The sequence below is a fragment of the Erigeron canadensis genome, chromosome 8 (assembly GCF_010389155.1).
Source record: "Erigeron canadensis isolate Cc75 chromosome 8, C_canadensis_v1, whole genome shotgun sequence".
Lineage (NCBI taxonomy): Eukaryota > Viridiplantae > Streptophyta > Magnoliopsida > Asterales > Asteraceae > Erigeron > Erigeron canadensis.
In genome coordinates this window covers 22,748,393-22,767,027 of record NC_057768.1, presented here as the reverse complement: position 1 = coordinate 22,767,027, position 18,635 = coordinate 22,748,393, and the positions used below count along the sequence as shown (strand labels likewise).

General features: G+C 34.5%; 2 protein-coding genes across 3 annotated transcripts; both read right to left on the bottom strand.

Annotated features, from left to right (window-relative positions):
* Window positions 1-756: 756 nt before the first annotated feature.
* On the bottom strand, window positions 757-2,036 carry LOC122610437 (uncharacterized mitochondrial protein AtMg00810-like). Its single transcript, XM_043783428.1, has 3 exons — window positions 1,896-2,036; window positions 1,749-1,838; window positions 757-1,689 (listed from the first exon to the last, which is right to left on the bottom strand). The coding sequence occupies exons 1-3, from the start codon at window positions 2,034-2,036 to the stop codon at window positions 757-759; spliced, it is 1,164 nt and encodes a 387-aa protein (XP_043639363.1).
* A 7,222-nt stretch (window positions 2,037-9,258) lies between these two features.
* On the bottom strand, window positions 9,259-17,267 carry LOC122611174 (cellulose synthase A catalytic subunit 1 [UDP-forming]-like). 2 transcript variants are annotated; one of them, XM_043784150.1, is made up of 14 exons: window positions 17,093-17,267; window positions 16,275-16,473; window positions 16,019-16,197; window positions 15,763-15,880; window positions 15,467-15,659; window positions 14,868-15,134; window positions 13,791-14,136; window positions 13,347-13,484; window positions 13,077-13,202; window positions 12,515-12,727; window positions 11,851-12,115; window positions 11,186-11,382; window positions 10,158-10,508; window positions 9,259-10,057 (listed from the first exon to the last, which is right to left on the bottom strand). In XM_043784150.1, exons 1-14 carry the CDS (start codon window positions 17,171-17,173, stop codon window positions 9,470-9,472), a joined length of 3,261 nt encoding a protein of 1,086 aa, XP_043640085.1. In that variant the 5' UTR covers window positions 17,174-17,267; the 3' UTR covers window positions 9,259-9,469. The 2 variants fall into 2 exon arrangements, with proteins under 2 accessions (XP_043640085.1, XP_043640086.1); XM_043784151.1 differs by having other exon boundaries at window positions 16,275-16,470.
* Window positions 17,268-18,635: the final 1,368 nt, after the last annotated feature.

The following is an 18,635-nucleotide window of genomic DNA, read 5'->3' as shown; positions in this document are numbered from 1 at the left end:
ATTTCTACATTGCACTTAAGAGTTGAGACATTGTCGCAACAAAAAGTTGTGAGAAGTTGTTAGCCGCTTATAATTTTTCTTTCTGAGTGATCGATTTCAAAAACTATTGTATTCCTCAACTTCATCATCAACTAGATTTTGAACAGTATCCATCACAAATTCTTTAATGCTTTGAATCTCATAACATTCATTATTTTCATCAAGATAATCCCGCAACTCATTCATATCCGTTTTGTGCTAATAATGCATACCCGTACTCGAGCTCTCAAGCTCACGAATGTCTTCTCCATAGTTATATCGTTTAAATTACTTGAGTCAATTAAATTCATGGAACGAATTTTATCGTGTTGAAAGCAATTTGCTTTGGACTCTTGTGTCATTTAATGTGTGACTGTACATTGGATATGAAAATCTTAAAAGTGATACATGAACCTCTTTAAATTAATAATTTATTAATTTATCGATATAATAATATCTCGATAATTTAATAAAATATCACGGTCCCAACATTATTAATTTACAGAGGTTTTACTGTAACTACAAGCTAAGTCTAACAATTATTAGCTAATGATAAAAAGGACCCTACAGTATACATATAATATACAAACATATCTCTATACCCCCCCCCCTTTCAAGATGGAGGATGGGATTTTGACATCCCCAGCTTGGATAACAATTGTTGAAACTGGTTTGAAGGCAAAATCTTAGTAAGAACATCAGCCTGTTGATTCCGTGTTGGTAGGTAGGTGAGCTTGATTAATCTTTCCATGACTTTTTCCCTTGTAAAGTGACAATCAAGCTCAATGTGTTTCGTACGTCATGAAAAACAGGATTTTTCGCAATGTGAAGAGCAGACTGGTTATCACAATGAAGAGTGACTGGTTTTAAATTGGTGACACCCAACTCTTTCAATATACGAACTAGCCATGTAAGTTCAGCAGCAGCATTGGCCATGGCACGATATTCAGCCTCTGGAGAAGAACGAGAAATGGTATACTGCTTTTTGGACTTCCAACTAATTGGAGAACCTCCGAATAGAATAACATAGCCTGTGACGGAACGATGAGAAATAGGGCATGCTGCCCAATCAGAATCCGAGTAAACATGAAGACTCATGTTCGTTGAGCCGTTAAGTAAAATACCTTGACCGCTGGTGCCCTTTAAGTACCTTAACAAATGATGAACACCGTCCAAGTGAATCTGTTGTGGATTTTGCATGAATTGACTTAAAGTCTGAACCGTGAAAGACAAGTTTGGACGTGTGTGAGTCAAAAAATTAAGCTTACCTATCAATGATCGATAAGTAGACTGGTCTTTTACATAAGGGCTACAAGGGTCAGAAAACTTCATATTTTGAGGAAAAGGAGTAACAACGGGTTTAACATCTGAGAAACTTGTTTCAGCAAGCAATTCTTGAGTAAACTTCCTTTGATTCATAATAATTCCATCATCACGATAATGAACCTCCAAGCCTAGAAAAAAATTTAGAAAACCCAAGTCTTTAATGGTGAATTGTTGATGTAGAAAATCCTTGAGTTGGGAAACAGAAGTAGAATCTGAACCAGTAACCAAGATGTCATCAACATACACTGCAACAATAGTCATTTGACCATTAACGGTCTTGAGAAAAAGACTATAATCATTCTTGGACTGTGTAAAACCTTGATCTTGAAGTGCAGTAGAAAGCTTCTGAAACCATTGTCGACTTGCTTGTTTGAGACCATAAGAGATTTTCGAAGTCGACAAACCTTATTTTTAGGATTAGGAATACCAAGAGGCATCTTCATATAAACCTCTTCAGAAAAATCACCATGAAGAAAAGCATTGTTGACCTCCATCTAATGTATTTTCCAATGCTTAGACGCAACAATAGCAAGGATACAACGAGCAGTTGCCATTTTGACAACGGGAGAAAAAGTATCAAAATAATCAACGCCCTCGCGTTGATGGTTACCATGAACGACCAATCTTCCTTTGAAACGTTCCAATGAACCATTAGATTTGAGCTTAACCTTGTAAACCCAACGATTACCCATTGCTTCCTTATCGGGAGGAAGATCACACACTTACTAAGTGCCATTAGCTTGAAGAGCATCAATTTCTTTATTCATTATTTGTACCCAATCAGGATCTTTGGAAGCCTCATTGTAAGTTCTAGGTTCAGTGAAAGTGTTAGCATGAACTGAAAAGGCTTGATGTGAAACTGGCAAACTAGAGAAAGAAACTAGATTACACCAGTGTTTGTGAGTGGTAGATTTGGGACAGGCAAAATCTTTCATATGAGTAGGTTGCACGGGAATTCGCTCAGAGCGACGAACGGGAACTGGCTCAGCATTAGGTTGACCGAGTGGTGCAGAAGTAACAGGTACATAAGCATTTATGGAATCTGAAATATTCCCAGCAGGATTATTTGAAACAACAGGTGTAGAAAGTTCATCTTGTAGAAGGTAATTATCGGGAATTTGTGGTGAAACTCAATTAGACGGTACAATAGAGGTAGTGTTTTTAGGGACAAAATTGTGAGAAGGGTCCTCAAGTGGTAATGGAAATACGATTGTATCGGGATGCTTTGGCAAATAGTGAAAAGGAAAGTGTTGTTCATGAAAAACAACATCACGGATATAAATGATTTGACGTGTTTGAAGGTTAAGACACTTGTAGGATTTCTTACCGAAAGGATATCCCAAGAAAACGCATGGGGTAGAACGAGACTCAAATTTAAGCATGATATGCTGAAGGGTGGAAACATAACACAGACACCCAAAAGAACGAATGTGATCATATGAAGGAGCTTCGTTGGTCAAGATTTCAAAAGGTATCTTAATTTGAGAGATTGAAAGTGGAAATCGGTTGATCAAATATGAAGTAGTGAGAATGCAATCTCCCCAATAAGAAATAGGGAGATTGGCTTGGAAGAAAAGAGCTCTTGCAGTTTCAAGAAGATGCTTTTGTTTACGTTCAACAACACCATTCTGTTGTGGTGTGGCATTACATAAAGTTTGATGTATGATGCCCTTTTCTGAATAAAATTTATTTGCTCTAGAATCTTTGAATTCAATCCCATTGTCCGTGCAAATGATTTTAACAGTCGTCTTGAAATGGTTCTCAATGTAAGCAATGACAATAGTAAGAGTTTGAACAACGGCACTCTTAGTGTCCAGGTGGTTCGAGAGAAATCATCAACGATGGTTAGAAAATACCTAAAACCATTATGAGTAGGCCTAGAATAAGGACCCCATATGTCAACATGAATTAACTCGAATATAGCAGATGTTTTGATAGAACTAAAAGGAAATAAAGTATGTTCATTCGTGCTTTCGGGGAAGTAGTGCAAATATCTGAAGGTACAGAAGAAGAAGAGCACTGCAAAGAATCAATACATTTGATTCGATCGAAAGGAAAATGCCCCAGACGACAATGCCAAACTTGAGCTGAACACTTGGTGTTGGAAGCCGTAAGAGAAAGCACCGAAGTGGAGGTGACCTTGTCAGAAGGTGCTACAAAGTATAATCCATGTTGAACGTTCCCAAGAACAAGAGGTTGTTGCATCGTAGGAATGTTAAGAACACAACAGGCAGTAGTAAAGGTGATAGAAGCAATATTGATGTAAGACTTTGTACACAGACAGAAGATTGAATTGAAAATCTGGAACATGAAACACATTTTTTAGAATGACATGTTCATTTAGACGAACAGAACCAATGTGATGAACTCTTGCCTTTTGACCATTTGGCATTTCAATGTAACATGGTTCAACAAGAACTGTGTATTCAAGATACATGTGAAGATTTGGTGTCATGTGATCGGTAGCACCACTACCAACAACCCAACTCTTTTCAAAACAATATGAAACAAAACAGAATCTCTTACCGGCTAGATAAGCAGCAGACAAATCTACTCCTGTACCAATCCTGGGAGTCAAATTATGTTGTGACATCATAGCTATTAATAGACGCATCTGCTCTTGAGTAAATACTGGATCAGTTGAAGGAACAGTAGCAACAGGTGGTGCAATAGCCTCGAAACTGGAAACGCATGGTTAGAGTTCCTGTTAGAACTACTGGTACGAACTTTGAAACATCTATCTATGTTGTGTCCCCATATACGACAATTTGTACAGAAAAATTTTGATCTCTTCCCATTGGGAGCTATGCCAAATACAACCTCTTCATTATTAACAAGAACTTTGTACCAACTGTGAAGCCATTGAGCATTATCTGACATATCTGAAAGAAGTCTTGACCTAAGTGATTTTTTAAATTTTTTTTTTTGATAATGAATTGTAGTGAACACAAAGAAAGCTGCACTATGTCAAAAGCTGATGAAAAATAGCTTCAGTGAAGTTAAGTTGAATAGACTAACTTCAATGAAATTAATATCAATAGATTAACTTCAATAGAACTAAGATCCATGGATTAACTTAAGTTCAATGGAATTAAGTTCAAAGTGGTTGACAAAGAGTATAAGGTCAATGAAATTGAAATCAAGTTCAAAGTGAATAAGGTCGAAGAAAATAACTTGAATGGAAATTAAGTTTAATGAAATTAACTTCGATGGAATTAACTTCAATGGAAGTTAAATTTACGGATTAAATTTGAAGGAAATCAAGGTATAAGGAATTAAGGTCAAAGAGAATTAGGTCCAAAGAAAATTAACTTCAATGAAACTCAAGTTCAATGAAACAGAAGGGTTTCTTGATGGCGGCTATGTGATGAACTGAATCAGATGAAATTGGGATACTAAAGAAATTAATTGAATTAAGCGACAAAATTGAAGGTCAATTGGATTTAGATCAGGAGACGGAAAATTGAACAGAATGATAATGGAATTGTGGGAATAAATCAATGGGCCAGAAGAACAAAGGAATGCACGGAACGAAGAAAAATTGAATCGAACTGGAACAAATGGAATTAATATTGGTTAATGGTTTTTGAAATTGATCAAGAAAGGATCAATATGAATTTGGCGATGAACGGATTAGATAAGAAGTTTGTCTTTGATACCATGAGAAAACAGAGAGAATTTGGAGAATGATAAATTTCATTAACCTCAAAGTGAAACCATAAGTGGCTTGAATACAATGAAAAATAAAGTAACTACAAGCTAAGTTTAACAATTATTAGCTAATGATAAAAAGGACCCTACAATATACATATAATATACAAACATATCTCTACATGTTGGGTATATATACATTTCATTAAAATCTTTTTAAATCAAAATTCGTTTTGTATTTATATCATTATATGTTGTAATTTTGATTTTTTTTTAACCAGCTAATTAATCCGAGTTCAACCCGGGTATATTAATAAAGTTTTGTAAATTGTACCGTCGTCACTGAATTTACAACAAAATTGATTGAACATATTCTTATATATATATATATATAATATCTAAAATATTTTTTACTTTGGATAAACAAAACACACATAGCTATCTTCAAGTTTTTGTATCAAATATACTTATTGTGTGCATAAACAACAAACATAATTATGTTACTTACAAACTTGGAATAGTGTACCTTGTGATTAAGTAAATATAATTAGCTTATTAACCGGTATATTGTGCGGATAAATTAAAATGTGTTACAACAAAATTGTACGGATAATGAAAATGTAAAATACCATATATGAATGATTCAAGTTTTGAAAAGAAAATATAACATTTTTTTGTAAAGAATTATGACATCAAAATATAAAAATTAAAAGTAAAACTAATTTTAATTTAAAAAAATGTTATGACATCATAATCAAATAAATGAAGAAAAAAATAATTTTTGAGAGGAGATTTGAAATTGCCATGTAAACAGATAGAAAGGGCTTAGGCTTCGAAAGGCGCCGGCTACCTTCTTACTGACAGCACAACTACGTGCTGGCACTCAATTAGTAGCGCTGGCACGTCACTCGGCTCCTCGGCTGAACTCTTCTATCTCCTCACTTTCACATCTAAGGATTCCCTTAGGGACATTAGATATTAAGCGAGAAATCCCGGAAAAATGAAAATCCTAGGAATCGAATCAAATCACTTTCGAAAAGGTTCACTCATGCTGGAGGGAGCATCCCCACTTAGTGATCGGTCCGCTAGTTCACGCAAATCCGAAGAAGTTATCACAGACGAGCCACATGCAGGGAAACTTGCATCCCAGATTGTCTACTCCTCTTTTCCAGATTTCCCATACTATTCTATTAGCCGGCCTGTATACAAACAAGAGCAACAACTTTACTTTGCGGGTCAGAACTATTGGAACACGAAAGAGAACTTATTTAGACGAATAGTGTGCCGATGCCATTACCCCCCAAAAGCCTACATTAGCAGTGCGGGTGAAATCAGACCAAAACCAAGTCCAAGAAGACCGAGGAGGCAGACAAACAACATTACAAAGTGAACAACGGAAGCATTGAAGACTAGTGATACATGCAAACACAACAAAGACACTTAGCATGGGAGTAGATCTCCACCAAACAAAGAAAAAGAAGAAACACACTAATGGCGATAAAGAGGAAATGATTCAAATTCAAGAAAAAAAGAGTCGAATTGTAAGTCAAGTATTTCTATAAAATGCTTATTTCATCACAATCTTGTTTTATTTAATATAAGAAAAATGATAATGACAGCCCTAAGGTTGTCATTAACAACTTATTACATACGTAAAAAGTAGTACTTTATATATCAATAATCAGTCCCCTAAATTTTCACAAGACAAAGTACAAATTTTAATGTATTAAATTAATTAATACCCTAAGGTTGTCATTAACACAAGATATAAGTTTTCCTTTTTTAAGGGGAAGTGATATATTTACAACAATTATTAGCCATTTACAACAAATGTACATGTTTTATTGCATAGTTTACAATTGCGTAAAACATAAATTGTTGTAGATAGCAAATAATTATTGTAAAAGTCAAACATGAATTCGGTCAAGTTCTTTTTTGATTTCGTGGATATGTGGCCGTCGTGTTTGTCATTTTTAATTTGTGCTACTTCAAATTTGAATGTGCTTCCTGTTGGCACCATTGATTGTGCTTCCTGTTGGCACCATTGATTTGAGACTCTACCGTATACACAAACTTTGTTACATGATATGAACATTTATACTAAGTTTGTGCATACGATAGAGATTTTGATAATTCGTGTACGATATAACTTTTCAGTCTTAGCTATATACATTTCGGTACACTTATCCCTTCTAGCTACAACAAAACAGGGAAATACCGACAGAAAATGTATATCTTTCCGACAGAAAATGTATATCTTTCCGACAAAATATCGTCTTTTTATATCTTTCCGACAGATGTCCGACGGACACTATAGCTTCTATTTTTTTATTTTTAAAAATGTGTATCTGTCGATAATCCGTCGAAAACGTTCTAACGGATTTCCGACGGAATAAGTTTCAAATTAAATTAAAAATTCTAAAAAATATATCCGACAGAATTTCGACAGAATATTAAAATGTCGTCGGTAATCTGTCGGAATATTTTGAGTTTCTCCCACAGAATTCCGACAGGATTTAGATCCGTCTGAATTCCGTGACTAATCTGCCAGAATCTTCGACAGTTGCTCACTTTTTTGTGTATCACCTTTTCTTTGTCGGAATTCCGTCAGAAATCTGTGGCAGATTTCCGACAGATTTTTTCTGTCAGAATTTTCCGTCGGAAATTGGCAATTTTGTAGTAGTGTCTAAAACTAACAATCATTTTATTAGTACATGATATAATAAATAATATATCTAACTGATAACAACTATATAATCTAAAACTTTTATGAAAAACAAATACTACAACAAAACTATAAGAAGTTTTTTTAAATTGTATTGTTAAGAAAACAGTTACAACAGCAAGTCTTGACATGATATTAATAAACGAACAAGTTAAGCGTTTTCGTAAATGTTCCAGTATTACATTATGTAGCTTTGATTTTCATCAAATTATTTTATAATTGAATTTATCGGTTTGTTCTTTTATATTTAACTACATTCTTTATATTTAAATTCACTGGTTTGTTCATTTGCATCTTTTCTTGGATTACATAAACTAAATATTATTTTTAATATGTCATAAACAAACAATTCATGTATTTAACATAGTTCTAAATCTAGTTTTATTAGTACATAATAGTGTACTAAACTTTTTTTAATTTGTTATTATGTGTAATACAACTTTAATCTTTTCACGATGTAACATATCATCAAGATTAAAAATGATACATATAATAACAAAAATAACTAAAATTGCATAAGCATAATAAAAAAATCAGACATAATTGGATACATACAATTGTTGAATATATAATGTAACAAAATGATCAATAAAGTTAATACATAGATGTTGTAAATTGGATACATCACTAATGTTAAAACAAGAGTTCAAGACACACTATAAAAAGTTTTAAAGTTAAATATACACAATATCAAGTCAAGCCAAATTTAATATACTTCCTTACACAATTCCGATGTTAAAAGAGAAACATTAAAGTCCGTTTTTTTAATCAATAAATTTAATAGTTAAAAACTTAATATATTTTGTTCATTATCAATACACTCTTCATGTGATAAGCACCGCGCACATAGTAATAATGAATCAGACATTGGCCCTCCAGATTCTTCAATTTACCTTCTTTTTTAGACCCATTTTTGTCTTATGTTTCAAGGGCTTAGTATCTCGGAGTGTAAGTAACTTTTACACATTTTTTATTGTGTGAATGTAATTTTCATTTGGTTCATTATATATAACCCGCTAAACTGAACAATTAATATAAAAGTGCATACGTGGCAAATCATATGAGCTGCCACATAGAAGTTTTTGATTGGTCAACGTAAAAATTTTACATTAAACATTTAATTAAGCGGGGTTACTTACATCCAATGAACTAGATGAAAAATTACATTCGCACAATAGAACAAATATAAAAGTTAATTTACACACCAAGATACTTAACCTATGTCTAACCTCCACCACCACTTTGAAAGTAATGTTAACATTCGATCCTTTCAAGTATCCAAAACCAAGAGCACCTAGAGATTAGATTGTATTTAATTACGAAACTTCTATTAAGAGCCAGATAAGATTTGTTGGATCTTGCTCTTATTTCATACATGCATAATAACTAGTTGTGAGGTCACATTGACGAAACAAAGTGGAATTCCCGTTGTTGTGTGCTTTTAATCAAAATCTGTTCATCTTAGTTTATGCTGTTTTGAAAGGATTTATTAACCATTGTGTTTAGTATTTCCTGACAAATATATAGCTACACCAGTGTAATGCCAATAAACAACTTCTACACAAACAAGACTTCTATTTATACATCATATTCCCACACTCGCAATCGGGAAGTCATCCCTTCCCATCTGTTTTCACTACCAAAATACTACTTGGGAAAAAAGGAAGGTCATAAATAAATAGATACATATAAACCATCTTTCTGGTATTCTTTCATTTCTTGTGTATATACCAAAGCAAGCATGAAAAACTAACAATCAATCCCGCATTGCCCTCTAATAGAATCAAGCTTATCGTCTCCGGTAAAGGGGTCGATTCTCACCCACAGGAGCGAGAAAATTGAAGCAAGAAGAATCGACCACACAATAACAATTGTTGGTGTCCTATTTTGTCGGCCCAACAAACCCTTTAGGAAAGGATACAAATGAACAATGACCCAGATGGCGAAAAACAGCTTCCCGAATAACGGGCCCCATGATTGATAGCCACTGTTGATAGCTGAGGAAACACCAGAGACGATTCCGATCAAGTTCACCACAAGGACGGTGGTTGGAGGAATGAGGAGAGCCGTCCATTTGAAAATGTAGAGTTCAGCAAAATCACCATCTTCATCATTTGCTTTCGATGTAACAGTAAAATTAGTGTCGATTCCAGCAAGAACTTTGAGCAGACCTTGGAAGACGGCAAAGAGATGGGCAGAGGTCCCACCGATGACCCAAAATTGTTCGTTTCTCCACCAATCTTCAATACTCACACCACTCCACCGTAACTCCAATATTCCGGTTGCAGCAATGGAAATGAAAAGAAGAATAAACCAAATACTAGCATAGTTGCTAATCTGCAAGAAAGAAGATGACAGATTAGCAGGCATGTTTTGCTTATATTCAAGACCAACACTTCTTAGTGACAAAAAAAAATTAGCTTGCATTGTTACATACCTCGGGAATGATAAACTTTCCGGTCAGAAGACAGACAGCTGGAAGCACACAATAAGCAAGTAGTGGAATTGAGGTGAGAGGATAGACGATGGTATTGATGTAGGCCAGTCGTTCCAAGAGTTTCAGTTTACCATTATATCCATACCAAATGGGACAATGTCTGCTCAGTAAAATCTCAATTGAACCTAAAGCCCACCGAAGAACCTGATTCAAACGATCAGAAAGATTGATCGGAGCAGAACCCTTGAAGGCCGGGCGTGGAGGCATGCAGTAAATAGAGATCCATCCTCTTGCATGCATCTTAAATCCCGTCAAAATATCCTCCGTCACTGATCCATAAATCCACCCAATCTAAAAATCAATAAACAATTAACCAGCATTAGTCAAGCCATATTCATGGTATTTCAAAGAGAATATCAATTAGTTAAGGAATGAATTTTGCAAAATGGTAGACTTTTCATAATAAAACAAAGTTAAACTACAAAATATTAACATGGAAGTTGTTCATAGGCTTAATATCTTGGCAAATGAAGTTACACTAGTGATTCACTAGACAGGAAAGCTGGTTAGTGTTGCATAAAAGGCAAAGTGAAAAACATATGATCAAAAAGAAGTTACACCAATGACTCACTAGAAAGGAAAGCTGGCCAGTGTCGCATTAAAGGAAAAGTGAAAACATATGATTATATTTCCTTGCATATTAAGAAGTTTTATAACTTAGGTGAGGAGGGCTGTGGTAGAAAATGGAAAGCAGCAGAGTGGTACAAGATATTTAAAGACTGTCCATAGGAAAATCCTAGAATGTTCGTAAGGATATCACCAGAAGTGTAAAATGGTCCTTTCAGTAGTAGAACCGTTTTTTACATCATTAGTCTGTTAACTAACAAGCTCCGGTTAGCAGATTGGGACTAGATCACAAATTAATAGCAAATAGAGTACCCAGGACGCCAACAAGTTTATAACATCAGTTATAAGGATTTGCATGTACAGAAGCTCATGTTGCAAGGGTTAGAGATGTATAAGGTTACCTCTTTACCCCATTCACTCTTGTCTTCATAACCACAGCTAATAACATGGATAGCCTCCTTCAAAAGGGTAGCGGGATTTGTGGTGAGTGGAATACCTCCCATCTCCATAAAAGTAGCAGCAATGAATACCGAAGATTGACCAAATCGCTTCTCTAAGCTTCTTTGTGACATGAGTAGAGACTTTTCCTCATCATAACCTGTATAACAATTGTTCAGTCGACACATCAAGCTTGTGATTCGTAAAATGGCAAAATGCATCATATTATAACCACCTAAATCCTAATATAACAATTGTTTAACCACATCAGGATAATCAGAACCATATATCATTTTTGATAAAACGGGATGTTGAGATAGTACTTGGATTTATGTTTAAAGTTTGTAGACATCAAGTTTGACTATTTCAGGAACCAAGATAATATCCTTTAACATAAAGTTTTATAGAACCTTGCGTTAATCGGATTTTAATATGAGATGGATGGAAACAGAACATGTTCAATAACTAAATATTGAATATATTGAGAATTAAAATCACAATAATCAGATACTCAGTTTAAAACACAAATCCAAACACCATAACCTACTCGAGTGATTTTCTAAATGCCAAAGGGAAAGTGTAGCAAAACAAGTCATAATTCAGATAAAATGCAGAGAAAAGAGCAAACCTTCAACTCCCTCATCCATGTCCTCCACATTGAACATGGGAACCGTTGATTCAGTTCTATTCATTACTCTTTTATTATCTATATACTTTTTGTTACTATTTCTTCCTTTCTTTCGTGAACCACAACAGCTCTTTATGATAATATTTGGTTCTAAATCTGCCTCGGTTAATACCGGGTCATATCCATAGAGAGCTTGTCTGTTGAAACAACACCCTGTCCCCACGTAGACAGGGCCCTGAATGCCATCTAGCCCCTTCAAGTTGATCTGAAAAAATACAATATTTGAAAGGGAAATGAGATGAGTATGGATCTTACTCATGACCAATACTATCTACCAGATGCGCTTTTGTAGTTTATAGGTGGAAGAATAAAATAATCAGCTTAGCAAAGTTTGGCCAATTCTGAACTTCAAAAGAATCAATACATAAAATGAACAAAAAGGTAATTTTGTTAAGAGACTCCTCATGTGAGATGAGACTAAAAGTCTCTAAAATTAGCTTTAACCAAACGCAAAGCGCAATTAGGTAATACTACGTTACCCATAGGCCATAAATGATCAGTTTTGTTGCAGCTAGTATCAAACTATTATTCAGATAATCAAGGGGCGATGTCTATTTAATTTATTCAAGTGTTAGAAACTAATGGGGCTAAGAATCAAACATACGTCAAAGAAGACAATGTTGCGGTTAGCATATCGATCATGCAAATCAATCCCATCAAATCTTTGAGGGAATTGAACATAGCATGTCTTCTTTCCATAAGCAGGATCCATCATAAAACACATGGCTTCTTTACAAGCTTTACTGTTGTTGAAGTAATGATCACAATCGACATTCAATATATATGCCCCATTGGTCAAAACGGCAGAAACTCGTATCTGTAATAAAATAAAGGCTTTTGTCACTATAAAAAATCAATGCATCACATATACAACACTCAAACAGTACATTGTTCCTAATAAGACGTGGCACCTAAACCCATTTTTACTTATAAGTTGGTCACTTGGGGGTTGCATTGTATCTCAAATAGTCGGATTAAAAAATTTAGGTAAAATGGGAACAGATCCTATGGGTTGAAACCAGACCAGACGTTAAATTTTATCCAGTACCAAAGTGACCAAAACCCCCCATTGACCTGTTTGTCCAACCTGCCCGACCCGCTTATCTTGACACCATGAAAATGTTTTCAAGAACCTTAAAAAAGATTAGATAAATGAGTGAACTAACCAAAGCATTCATAGCACCGGCTTTCTTGTGATGTTGGAAACCGGGACGTTTCTCACGAGAAACATAGACTAGGCGCGGTAGCTCATTTCCATCTGTATCAACACCTCCACTGTGTCCTAAGAAAACCTACACAACCATATCAAAATTAATGTTTGACTATTAGTCAAATGCCAAAGTACCCTTCAATAAAAAATGAATAATTTGCAATGATCACAACAGGCAAGTAAAAATGATTTTCATATATAAATCTATATACTGAACATGGTTCACCTGGATCATTCCTGGATGATCCCTCGGGTTATTTCCGGGCCATGGAGTTCCATCTTGCATTGTCCAACCTTCTTCCGGCACCTTTTGTGCTTTGGCTACAAGAGCATTGATCCGCACCTTAAACTCTTCGTATTCTCTCTGTCATCAATATATATTATGAATAAAATTGCAAAATATTAAAAAAATATAAACCTGCGAAAAAATTATTCGTACAACTCTATTAATGACCAATGGCTATTTAATTGGTATTATAATTATTTGAAAACATTTTGCTCGGACTGAAATAGATATAATTAATTTTCACATTCCGCATAACTCTTTACATAGTTCAACAGGGTTAGTCAATTCTCATTAACTACAAATTAAACATGTCAATTTTTCAATTAAGAAAATCTGATATCCTAGCTATGACCCTAAAAGTCAACATCAAATCGAATTACTCACCTTCATTGCTCTACGTTCCTTGACAAAAGAAGGCTGAATCTTGTCCTTTAAATAATCTATCTTCTGAGCAAAATAGAACTCAGGTGCTCTGGGTTCGATGCTATGTTTCTTGCAGAACGGTACCCACTTCTTTGCGAACTCAGCGGTCTCGGAGAGTGCCTCAAATGTCAGCATAGCAGAACCGTCATCAGATACATAGCATGAGACTTTGTCCACAGGGTAATCCACAGCTAGAATTGACAGCACAGTGTTTGCTGTGATGAGCGGAGGTTCTTTCAAAGGATCCACAGTACTCACAAACACATCAATAGGTGCTAGCTGTGATGGCTCTCCCTCCCTATCATATCTGAAACAACACATATTCCTCTTCATAATCATATTGAAATGTATTTCCTAGAGGCGGCATTGGCAATTTTGACTCGTTGACTTACAAATAGATCTGTTCAGGCTATTTCTTATATGTAGTCGATTAAATAAGAAAAATTAGAAAAAGAGAAATAGGCGAAAAACAAGCCTAAGATTTGCTTTTAATTCTTTTGGACATATTACCAGAATGGTATTTCTTTCCAGTATTTCAAATGTAGTCGTTAACTCGTTAAAAAGGAAAATCCAAATGATTGCAATTTTAAAATACAAATTTATATATATAAACCTCATGGATTATTATTCTTAAGTACTCAAACAATTTATTTCTGTGACAAAATATTGTATATTTTTGTGATAAAAAGTGTTTATGACAAAAATGCTTTTTTCCTGGGCAACAGATTAGAACAAATGGGGCGCCAGACATACTCAAATAAATTATAACGTTAAAGTGAACTAGCATTATATCATCCAAAATAGGTGGGTCAAGTAAAATTTTCATTACATTCACCACGCGTTTTGTTTTTTTTTTTGAAAAGGCAATAGCTTTAGACAAAAAGCTTTTCGGGCCAACCCACCCAACTAGATTTGTTTCTCAAACCAGCCAGCCTGACAATTCTGTCACCTCGAGAGGTATGTATCATTAGCAATTACTGAAAGGCACGAACCTACATACTTTCCAAACTAAAGAGTTACGATCAATGTTCAGTTTACCTCATTGCAAGCCTGTCAAGGTAGGTCTCACGCTCAACCGGAAACCATTTTGGGAATTGATCGAGAAGCCAGGATAACGCAAACCACACCTCACAGATAACAGATACCAACCACAAAGGATAAGCATCATTCACCGGATGACTGCAACGGTATTGCAAGAAAAAACCCAAAATGATCAACCGTAGAATGATCACAACACGATACGGAGTTAGATGAGCAGATGAAATAGGCACCACACGGCTCATTGGTTGGCGAGCATCATCGGCCCTGACACAACACAAACCCAGTCAGCATGTGATCAAAGATCATTAATCATTGTGTAGGTTAATGATTTATACCAATTAGATAGTTCTAATATTTCAACAGAAGTGGCCATTGTGACCTATGTGCATATGATTGTGGTGATACAGATTGTCAATTAATCTCTAGCAGGTAAACACAATAAACAAATAAAAGTAGCCTGGATTCAAGTAGCTCAAACCATTATGATCTTTGTTAGAAAGTGTTTTAGGTCAGCCAAACCCCAAAATTTTGACACGTAACATAAAATTACACATTTAAATTGTTAAAAGGATACAGTATAGTAAGATGAGCCTTACATTTGCAATTCTTCTCCATTCGATCCAGTGCGTTCAATCTCACCTCCTCTTCCTTCACCGTTGTATTTGTTACTCATTTGCATCATATTCTTATCCTGTTTTAGCTTCCACCCTTCCACCCTTTCCTTCCAGTCAACATTACTGAGACCATAAGTATTCAAGTCTTTTGACGGATCTACAATTCTTACAGGAACTACAAGGAAGTACAAAATATATCAAACATTTTTGCAAATATATGAAACTATTATCTGTCAATTTATAGTTTTTTCTCCATAGTAGGTATAGTCAGAACACACCTGGTTGTCTAGGATCAACATATGGAAGTGAGTGTACATGCTTGTCACCAGGGCCTAGTGGACCAGATGTACTTCTTACAGACAAATTGTCAGTAACACTTGGAATTTCACCCGATACCTGAAAATCGAAAATGTAAGCCTACGTATTTACAACAGAATGTAATCGCCAATTTTATATATTTTGGACATTGACTATCGTCCTGTACATTCTTGACAATCTCAATTAGCAAGTCTTGTCTATGAAATGATCACTCACTTGTTGGCCACCAGTGAGACGGGGAACTGATTGTTGAGACTCGTGTCTAGCAGATAAAGAAAGACCAGGATCCTCTCCCTGCCATTGGCGTCTTGCCTTGTTTCCTTGAGGATAATCAAACTCGTTCTCCAAGTCATCAACATCATCCTCATCATCATCGCCATCAACTCGCACACTCCCTAAAAGATGAATCCACGTTATTAAAAGCCAAAACTTTATTTATCCTCCACCATTGACAAAAAGTCAAGAAGCTAACCTTTGTGTCGTTTATATCTAGTCTTGCACTGAGGACACAACTGATTTCCCTCTCTTCGTTCATACTCATAGCATGGCCTACATATCGGGAAAGCACACTCATTGCAAGCAACAAATATATCACCGGTTTCTGTTAGTCCTACAGTCTCGCTACAAATCTGACATATCTGCCCATTTAAATTCTTCAATGGTTTTGGCTGCTGCATTATCATTAAACCAAAACTTATTGAGTCCAATAACTTACCATAAATCGAGTTTCAGCTTATTAAAGCTATGAACTTTAAGGTACTTTCATGCTTCTACATATCAGATTATTTCGACTTTAAATAAACAGAAAATAAAAATTCTGTTTATTGATAGTTTCACTAGAATGGACAGATCAATCATCAAAAACAAAAAATAAATAATAATTCTCAAAATGAACTTTTAACTATCAAAATTTAACCACTAAAACCATTATATTAGCACTGACTACATTAAAGGTAAATAAACATATATATTTATTCACAATTTGCCAAAAAAATCAGAGAAGTATCTGAATTATACAAAATCCTAAACCAAATTAAAATCACAAACAGAAAACTTATATAGATAAATCAAAAAGAATCAAAAAAGTTTCTAAATTATGCTTCTACAGTCTACTGAGCTGATTGTACTTATATATCTTCTATATATCTATATAAAAAAAATTCATAATTCAGATAAAACAAAACCCACATCATAAAATTCACTTAGATCTACACACACAAAATTATTATCAAAATTTAATGCATGAAAATTATGAAGTATTAAAAAGAAAAAAAGGAAAAAGCAAAATACCCCTCCATCAGAATCATGTCTAATTCTGACTAATTCATTCCTTTTATGAGATCCAGCCACCAATCCACCATTTGCCTCCATTTTTCAAGAAAGAAATATTTCTGTATAAAACCCAAAAATTAATGGGCCATTTTTTGTAAATGTGATATTCAGAGTGAAAGTGTAATAAGTATTATATCATCAGTTGATAGATTTATGCATAATATATGCCACTGCTTTTTGGACCACTATATTTTTTAATTTATGTGAATTAGTTGTGTAATAAAATCTTGTTTACTGGCTTAACCGGTTACTGGTTACCAGCTAAAGCTCCGGCTCTCTGCTAAAAAATATTTTTTTTTTATTCAATTGAATTTGACTGTCTGAATATCAGCTAGCTAGCCAGCCAGCCGCAGTAGAGCTGTATTTTTGGTTTACTACTCTTTGCAGTTTTGGTCCTTTAGGTTTGTAGGTTTTGCACATTGGTAATATAGTTCACAATTTAAACGTTACAAAACCAAAAACTTAGCTTAGTTTAAATTAAACAAATCTATATCTTGGATATACTTTAAATAGTATTGATGTATGGCTTTGTTGATGAGTTACAAACTTTTATTCCTTAATACGAGTATTATCTTATACAATCTAACATGTTTCAAATGATGCTCATAATATGTTTTTTTGTCGTTTGTCTCAATTAGGTCATTTTGCAAATTTAACAAACAAAAACATGCAATACGAACTAAAAGGACATGCTTGAGAAAATGACGCGAACATAGATATACTTGAGAATAAAAACCAACAATATAGACACAAGTGGGATTAATGAGAAACAATGATGTACTTTAAGAGAGAAAAACTGAAAAAATAATATAACTCTTAAACGATGTGTACTAGAACTATTAACTAAGCTTTGAAGAAGTTAGAAATATTGTTACCTTTAAAGCAATTAACAAAATGTAAAGTTTTGCGTATTGATAAACTTATTATTATTTTTTTTAACAGTTAGTCGGTATTCGACATCAGGGAACACCTCACCGTATAATGGTGAAGCCCTGCACGTACTCTAGACTACGAGATGTAGACCATAAGCCGTTACAGGTGATTCAGGGAAAAAACTCATAGACTTGTTACTCCCAAGAGTCGAACCCAATACCTATGAGAAAAACCAGGGATGCATCTGTCAATTGAGCTAGGCTTCATTTGCTTGATAAACTTAATTTACGAAAAGCTAAAAATTAATTCAAAGGTAATAAAGTCAACAAAATACATTAAAGTCAAGATAAATTTTTTAAAAAAGGTAAAATCGATAACCATTCTAGCTTAGCTTGTTGAGTCATAGAGTTTTTCTCACCAAACACGGATTTGAGTCTTGGCTAACATGTCTTGGTATAGTTTCCTCGCGAATCTATTCTACTATAACACAAATCCGTTTAAGACAATGTCAGTTATGTCGAGTGGTTTTACCTTTGTAGGGTAAGTGGAGATGATTCGAAACAAACCGTTTCAAAAGAATAAAAACTAAATCAAAGTTAAAGGTTTACACCTAAAGACTATTCCAATA

Coding starts and splice junctions, on each gene's coding strand:
- LOC122610437 (XM_043783428.1), bottom strand. CDS start 2,036: ATGGGTAATCGTTGGGTTTACAAGGTTAAGCTCAAATCTAATGGTTCA. Junction 1,839..1,895: donor TTTCTCCCGTTGTCAAAATG/GCAACTGCTCGT, acceptor AAAATACATTAG/ATGGAGGTCAACAATGCTTT. Junction 1,690..1,748: donor TTCCTAATCCTAAAAATAAG/GTTTGTCGACTT, acceptor CAATGGTTTCAG/AAGCTTTCTACTGCACTTCA.
- LOC122611174 (XM_043784150.1), bottom strand. CDS start 17,173: ATGGAGGCAAATGGTGGATTGGTGGCTGGATCTCATAAAAGGAATGAA. Junction 16,198..16,274: donor TAGATATAAACGACACAAAG/GTTAGCTTCTTG, acceptor TTCATCTTTTAG/GGAGTGTGCGAGTTGATGGC. Junction 12,116..12,514: donor GCAACATTGTCTTCTTTGAC/GTATGTTTGATT, acceptor GTATTTTTTCAG/ATCAACTTGAAGGGGCTAGA.